Source organism: Eublepharis macularius, chromosome 3 (assembly GCF_028583425.1).
Source record: "Eublepharis macularius isolate TG4126 chromosome 3, MPM_Emac_v1.0, whole genome shotgun sequence".
Lineage (NCBI taxonomy): Eukaryota > Metazoa > Chordata > Lepidosauria > Squamata > Eublepharidae > Eublepharis > Eublepharis macularius.
This window is the reverse complement of record NC_072792.1, coordinates 36,828,494-36,836,818: the sequence shown is the minus strand read 5'-3', so window position 1 is coordinate 36,836,818 and position 8,325 is coordinate 36,828,494. Positions and strand designations below refer to the sequence as shown.

Here is an 8,325-nt window from a genome sequence, read left to right as displayed (position 1 = left end):
TTTTTCTTAAAAAAAAAACCTCCTTGAGCGTATGTTTATAGCCCCCCCCCTTCCTTCTTTCTTAACTACATAATCAGAAATAAGAGCCACAGACTTGGAGGCATATGTTTTGAACCAAAAAAGAGAGGTTGGTTAATAAAGACAGGTAAATCATTTTCTAAACTTCCGGTGAAAAACTTGGCAGCAGAAGGATACTGACCTCAGTGGAGGTAAAAGCCACCTCTGACAAACAAAGCAATTTTCTTTTTGCCTGCCAAAGGCTTGCCATAAACTGATTGCTAACTCCCCATGGCACATTTTTCCACTTATAAATTCTGCATTAACTGTTTCATCTGATTAAGTGCCTCTTCATCCTGAAGTTCGGGTACTTTTCACAAACCAGACACTTCAGAAGCAATTAACGCAAGCTGGAATTAGACATTAACATATATACACATGGCTACCGCTTAAACCAACAGCTGCGTGTCTAGTTTGGCTCTCCTCCATCATGTCTAGTATAATTTATCTGGGTTTTAATATTAAGCACCTCCTTATCCCTGCTCAACATCATTGGCAGGAAAACACAATGCTGTAAAATTAGGACACAAGTAAATTGTAGGGTGGAGAAAAACTAGACACATGACTGCTGTTTTTTCATGGCAGCTACGCGTATGTGGTAACATCCACTTCTGGTCATGGCTTGCTAATTCCATGCTCACCCATTAATGACAGGTCATTCTTCTCCCTTTTCTACATAACCTCCTTTCCATTCGTTATGATTGCACTTTTTAAATAAGCAGATAAACATATGTAAAGATCCCATATTTATCTAACAGTTTTAAGAAATGATCTGTTTTTTTTTTTTTAAACCACATTTGTTTATACCTCAGTTATATAAATGAACCAGAGGGGAGGGGAAAAAATGACAAGCAGCCTGGTTTAATTTCAAACGTTAATATATTTTCTATTTTATAGGGAACATATGAATCTTTCACCCCTTATTTGCAGCAACTGTGGCATCCTCGTAAAAAGGGGTGAAATTTGTACGATGCCTCTTAAAATAAATATTTTTTTTTATAAAATAATAAAACTTCAAATAAATATTCTTTACACTAAACAATATGTTGAAAAAAATTAGAAAATAAAGACTGGATTTTACTGTAACTGTACAATATACATGAAGTCCGAAGGGGGAGGGGGAACCGGAGTCTTGCAATTGAAGGGTTTCCGTAAGGCAAAATACAATCTAAAAACATACTGATTGATTCACATTCTTCTGAATGTACAACATATTAGTATAATATTTTGTGACCAGTGCCATATTCTCTATGACACTCGTTTTTCACAGTTGAAAATATCCTATATACAAAAATATAGCACATCTCTGGCAGAAAATAATTGGGACTGGGGTGAAGTAGTGTTCTAATTTACAAATTTACTATTCATTTGAAAAAACAAACAAACAAACCCAAACATACACAACAGATTGCCTAGGAGTGTCTGAGTTGCGTTAGCTTATGCAATATTTGGGTCCTCGTGGAGTGTACCCCCACTGTGACCTCCATTAGGTGGGTTCTAACAAGCATATCCTTTAAGCGGGCCCATGCAAACACACACAGAAAAGCAGGTCACTGCAAACCTCAATGTCTCCCTTCCCCCCGCCCCAAATCATCCGAACAGTGCCCCAATTATCACTCATTTAATTGGCTGCATAGGGTGCTAAAGAAATAATCCTTATTACTTTTCCCAACTCCTGATTAGTGATGCTATGTCGGCTTGTCAAAGTTCCTGGGTGGGACATTGGGAACTTTGCAGCAAACTGTGTTGGAGTGCTTGCAGCGACATCCGGGCCTGTTGACCCGGTCGTAACAACCCTGGCACAACTTAAGGCAACCCTTGGCTGGCAGGTAACACCACAAGCAAGGCAGGACAAGGGAGACGAGCCCCATGGTGGACCATCGAGTGCAGCAGTGGGACTGACTGCAAGAGCAGGGGTTGTCAGCACAGTTGTCCTCGTCATCGTTGGAGCAGTGGTAGAAAAGCCCTTTCACGCAACAAACACAAGTCCCATAATCAACCACGTTCTGGGCTGAGCAAAGACACTGCTTGTCACAGATCCAACAGGAAGGAAGGGTTCGTGGATAAGTGCACTCCTTACACTTGCATTTCCCACAGTCCTCACACCTGTAGGCATGCAGGTGCAGATCTTCTTTGCTAGGGGGCTTCAGCTCAGTCGGCTTCAACTCCGACTTGGGCTGCACTCGGATGATCCCGTCGACAACTGTCCCCAAAGACGACCCTAGAAGTCTTTGTTCGGACGAGTTACTGCTTGTACTTGTCCTTGTACTGCCCCGTGAGCCAGTACTGACTGTGCTGATCGAACGGGACAGTGGTACCCGGGAAGATGCATGGCCCTGGGGGAGCTGGACCCTGGTAAAATGACGTTGTTCAGTCAATCCGTGCGGCCTTTCATTTTTGTGCTGGCTGGATGGACGAGGGGCCACTTTTAACCCTGGCCGCGGAGCCACTGTTGGCAGCTCTGTGTACTCATTTGTGTTTCGGATTGCCTTGATCTGGTCCAAGGACAAGACGTGAACCTGTTGCGCCAAAACATCCCGCAGGTCAGATTCTCCATACTGCCTCCCGCTGTCATGCTGACCCTGTAGCAAGGGCTGTGACCCGCTGCCATTCTGAGCTCTTGTCTCCATCAGTACCCTGAAGAGTGGTCACTCCAGGAAGCTTAGAACACATCTGAAATCCTACAGCAAAAAAAGGAGAGATGGTTAGCTTTTACAGCTCTCTGCCTAGGTGCATACAACGCCTCAGTATTTAGCATGCCTTAACATTACTTGTACCGCAGCTCCTAGCCACCAGTAACATAATCTTCTGCAGAAGAAAGATATGGAGATAGCTACCAAAGCATGTCATTTAGAAACAGACTGTGGACCTTTATTCACAAACATGACAGCAACGATGCTTTCCTGATGGATGCCCATAGCTCCCTAATGCTCAAGAGCTCCCTAATGCTCAGGTGGTAGTATATCTAAGACAAGGCGTTGGATCCAGCCTGCATTTTTGCTTAGTCTAACCCAATTCTCCTATTTAGCACAGTTTCCATCCTATATGCCTTTTCTCCATGGAGGTACCAGCGCAGAACTCTTTGGGTGGTCAGAGCGGATCCCTCCTCCTAGATGAGAAGCTGGTTGGACCCCACCAAAATATACATTTTTTAATATGCTGTATAGTAAAATGCTTTATTTTCCAGGTGCGTTTTATGATCCTACAAGCACCTCTGCCCCTTCCATGTTTCTCTGCATATGAACAGAGAAGCCTGCATGAAGTTTCTTCTAGTTAGTTATCTTAGAGCCATTCACACATTAAGCAGATGCAAACCCAGGTCTGCAACCAAGCATTTCCTCAGCAGGAAACTACAGACAATCTCACCTCCCTGAAACATTCCTAGATGATAGGCACGTTTACAAACATCTGCATTCACTACACGTTTTTTAGTGAGCTGCCAATACATGTTTGGGGAGAAGAGACTTTTCTCCTTGTTTGTGGTTCTAGAAAATCTTACCAGTCCTCCTAGACTACAGATGTGAACATATGTGCAGTGAATTCCCCAGGCACTTCTACAGAGAAGCTATCTGTAATCAGTTTACTGGAAACAATTCCCAAGAATGCACAGAACTGATACCTGGCTATGTTTCAAACAGCACTGCTGCAAAGAGGCATTCAGTAACTGAGCTGCAAACTTGAAAGTCCCTGGTTTGACTCTTGTCACTTCCCTCATCTCAGTGGCCATAGACAAACTACCTCTCTTAGCACCTGCAAAACCCTGATTCATCTTATGGGATGGCCACCAAGACGGTAAGGTAATAACTACAGCATGCTATACAAATGCTGATATTTCACGTCTACATGCAAACTAGGAGCATCCAATAACAAGAACCAATCTTATCGCTCCCCTCTTCGAACAATAAGCAAAACATGCTGTTAAACGACAAGTTGCAGTTTCTCTCCACCGGCTCCACAACAGTAAAACGCTAAAAGAGCAATAAAGCTTATAAAGGTTAGTCTGAAGGGTCTCAGCGAGGCCCAGGTAGTCAACAGCTTAAAGTATCTACCTCTGGAACCTTTATATTTGTGTACCTCTCTGCCATTTAAAGTTATCAGTACCTGGGTGCTAAGCACTGCAAGTCTTTTATTGCACATTCCAAATGCCCAGAGATAATCCACTCACTTCCTGGACACGATCAGAAAAGGTGGCTTAGGGTTCCAAGGCACAAATATCCTGCAGGGATTCATCAACTCATGTGACAATATTGTTCACCTTAATGCTACCTGCACTGTATATGGAAACTGAACTCTGCCAATACCTAACTCAGAAAACAGGCACCAACACTATGATTTGATTTCTCACTATGTAGCAGAATCCAGATTGTAAAACCTAATGGTAGTTGTTCCATCCCAAATGACCTCTTGACCACATTTAAATTTAATGGTGCAGTCCTGTACATACTGACTTGGAAGTCAGCCAAACTTATTTTAGAGTAAACATGTATAGTCAGGTTGCCAGTCCCTTCCTTTTGGGTAAACACACACCAGAATGGACTCTCAGTTGCACTGACCTGAGAATTAGCCCTATGGAACTCACTTCTAAGTATATTTAAGTCTGACTTGGGTTTACCTTGACCTTTAAAAGCACAAAGGAGATACAATGAAATCATTTCTCTTAAATATTTAGTGAAAACCATGGTACAGTCCTCATGGAGGTTACAGAACAAGGAACACACTTTTTAATGCTTAGGAGAAAATAATGTTGCACTCCTTTGCAGGTCTGCTGAACTTAGGGAGAATCTACTAACTCTGACATTCGAAATCTCATACTCTGGAAATCTAGTTGGTCTCTGAGGTGTTACTGGACACAAATCTTGCTTCCACTACGGATCAACAAAGCTAGCCGCTTGAAACCACTTTTAACTAAGCAAGCACAAATGGGACTGGGCTGCAATTCAGTCCAAACTTGATACAGCCTCCTTTCCACACAGCCCTCCCCGCAAAGCAAAGCAAAACCAGGCATCCACTCCCTCCCAGCCTTGCATGTACAAAGACAACCAGTATAGCAGGTGTGTGTCTATCTGTGCGGGGGAAGAATCCAAGAAGCCTGCTTCCTTTCCTCCAGCCAGATTGTCAAACGGTTCAAAGGCACACCCCCCCCCCACGGAAAAGACAGACAACCTGGAGATAAACAGGAGACCTCCTGGCGGGAGGGAGGGCCAGAGATCACGGGGCTGCTAATAAGATTGCCTTATCAGGAAAGACTCTTTCTTTTCCCCTCCCAGCAGGAGATGAGAATGGACGCTTTCCCACAAGTGTTATGTAAAGCGACCTACATATCGGCTCCATTCAAAGCACCTTCCGGGCAGGTAAGCCGGAGCCAATCAATTGCTCTCCTGCCTTCTCCCCTCCCCAGCAACTCCCACCGGGCTCAAACTTCAAGAAGTCCCTTCGGGCACTAAGGAGATATGCCCCCCCCGCCCAAGTGTGCCCCCTCCACCTCTTGTCTCATTCGTGTAAATGTCAACCCAATTCGAACCTCATGGAATCGCAAAGTCGCCCCCTCCGCTTTCTTTTTGCATAACAGCCCCCCCCCCCGAGAATCATTGCCTTCTGCACTATTTCCACCTCAAGAGATAAGCTCGTTTTAAATGGGAGGGGGGGAGAAGACTACTTGGACTCTTCTCCTTCCTCGTTCTTTATTTTTCCGCAGATATTACACAGTGGAGGGAAAGCAAGCCCCTTCCCCGCCCCCCCCGCTCCCCCCAACATCCCTGCCCTTCTTGCTGTCTTATCTGTCGGAACGGAAGCGCTAACAATGCCACCGATTTTGCAAAGACCCAAAGTCCATTCAACCGCAACTCCGGTTGCTAAATAATGCAGCCCGCTCGATCGAACAAACAAATCAAAGAGGGGAGGGGCCCTTAGCTCCTCGGGCAAGAGACTTCACCGCTACACGCCCAGGCTTTTCTCGCACGCTTTGCAAAGGCTCGTTCCCGCTTCCCAAAGGCAAGGTGAAACTTTGGGACGTTCGGTTCGGAGGTTTCCTTCCAAGCCCCCCCCCCCACACCAAATCTTGCTTTGAACCGTCCCACCTCCATTCAGAACTGGGCGATCTGCAGCTATGTAAGAGGGTCGGGGTGGGGCAAAACGTTCAGGTGGCATTTTTTTCTCTTAATCATGTTTAAAGTTCAAAAAAAACATGCGGGGGAGGGGACATGTCAAAAAGCGCGCTTTATAACCCGACCGAGAAATCCAGCACGCCACCCCTGCTTCTCTCTCTCTCCCCACCCCTCCAAAGTAGCACACTTCACACCGGGCTTTTCGCTCACTTCCGAATGGCACCGAGTCAGCATTCCAACTGCACACGTTTAAAAAGTAGGGCGGCTAAATCCCAGCTCCGGGCTCGCCGCGGAAGAGACGGCGGAGGAGCCGGGCGCCGAAGACTTTGGGCTCCGGATTTGACAGGATCGGAGCAGGAGGGCCTCGGGACACGCGTATCTGGAGGGCAGAACCGCACGTCCGCACGCCCCCAACCAGGGCAGCCAGCCTTCTGCAGGAGGCAGCTGCAACCCGAAGATAGATCGCCGCCCTTTGCAGCCACCCCCAGCCCCCGGCAGCACCGAGCACAGGGGTTCCCCTCTCTCGTAACCCTCCACTGCCAGAAGGAATTGCTCCCCACACCCAGCAAACCGCAAATCTTTTCCAAAGCAGTACCCCCCCCCCAACTTATGGCGCTTAAGACAAACCTCACAAGATTCGCCTCAAAGGGGTCGACCCCCAAATATGCAAACCCTCACAACACACCCCAAAAGCTTGTTTTGCAAAGGAGGGAAAGGGGGCTCTCACCGGAGAAGCGAATTTGCACCCCCCCCCCTCGAGGATTTTCTTCTTCCTGCACACAAATCCACCCCCGAAGCCCAAAAGAACATAGAAGAGCAGAAGAGAACAGAAGAGGGTCTTCCGTTCCAAAAAAGGGGGAGGAAAAAAAACTCACTTCAGCCCAGGTTGCAAGCAAAGAATCATTGAAACTCGACCGAAAAATCCACAGCCGAACTGGATTTGTCCTCCAGGCAGGGGGAAAAACGACCATAAATCGCTAGCCAAACGATCAGGAACGCATTTAAAAGTCCCCCCTTTTCCCAGGCGGGGGTGAGTTTCTTGCCCTCTTCTTTGCAATCACGCACGTTGAATTTCCTGGTCCCTTTCCCCCCCTCAACGAAAGAGAGGCCGCTTCGTCAATTCCAAATCACTTTCTCTTAATGGCTGGCACATGGGGGGGAGGAAGGCGGGGGGAGCCCAGGCCGGTGACATCAAAGGGGGTGCTTTGCAAAAAAAGGGATTAAAAGCCCCGAGCTTTTCCCCCCTCTCCTCCCCAGCCTTCGTCCTTCCAGCTTTAGCGTCCCCAGTTCCGATGCTTTTGCAAGGCGTTTGTTAAAAAGAGTCAAAGAAACAAAAATCTCCCTTCGCTCGCTGGCTTCCTCGGGAGGAATGTGTTGTCCTACGTGCGGGTGCAGCGGTGTTTTCTCCAAGGCGGCTTGCAAACGGGTTGGAGAAAAGAGAAAAATGTTCGGAGGGGAAGGGTGGGGGGGAAGAGAAGAAATAGCTGCAGGGCTCGAAGCGGGCTGTGTCGGCTGCTTGCAGGAAGGGAGCTTTGAGATCGGTGCTCGGAGAGGTCCAGCGTTTTTCTCCTCCGGCTCCCCTCCCCTCCTTCGCTCCCCTCTCGCTTCTCTCCCCCTCCCTCCTTCTTCTTCTTTCCGGAGGAGGCAGGGTGATCTCTCCGCAAAAGCAGCAGTAAATGGCGTCATGTGGATCTGAGGAGGAACAGAGCAGCTGTTGTCCCAGAGGATATATCGCATCCGGTCCCCGCTCATTGGCTCGCCCGGGCTACATTCACGCACCCTCCCCGAGCGCCCTGCCTGCCAGCGCTTTGGAGCTGCGGCAGCAGCAGGGATTCAAAAGGGCAACTCCACCCGGGGGGGGGGGGTGGTTGGAGAAAAAGGGGGTTAGCCTATGCAATGGCTGGGCTTCGGGGGTGGGGGTGGGGGTGGGGGTGCCCACCCCTAGAAAAAAACAAAGGATCTGAGCTGGGGTCCACCCCCCCTGGAAACAAAAGTGGCCTGAAGGCATCTGAAAGTTGGTGACATGTTGGGGGGGGGGGACACCGATCCGATGCAGGTTGACTTCGTAGTAGTGGAAGGGGAAGGGTCTCGAAGTTCCTGTAAACGCATAAAGGGGGGGGGGGAGGCAATCTCGGGGAGATGGGCTCCTAAAGGAATGCAAGCC

The 8,325-nt window shown here is 47.9% G+C and overlaps 1 protein-coding gene across 1 annotated transcript; it reads right to left on the bottom strand.

Annotated features, from left to right (window-relative positions):
• Positions 1 to 923: 923 nt before the first annotated feature.
• On the bottom strand, positions 924 to 7,837 carry SPRY2 (sprouty RTK signaling antagonist 2). Its single transcript, XM_054974348.1, has 2 exons — positions 7,037 to 7,837; positions 924 to 2,738 (listed from the first exon to the last, which is right to left on the bottom strand). The coding sequence occupies exon 2, from the start codon at positions 2,685 to 2,687 to the stop codon at positions 1,746 to 1,748; it is 942 nt and encodes a 313-aa protein (XP_054830323.1). The 5' UTR covers positions 2,688 to 2,738; positions 7,037 to 7,837; the 3' UTR covers positions 924 to 1,745.
• Positions 7,838 to 8,325: the final 488 nt, after the last annotated feature.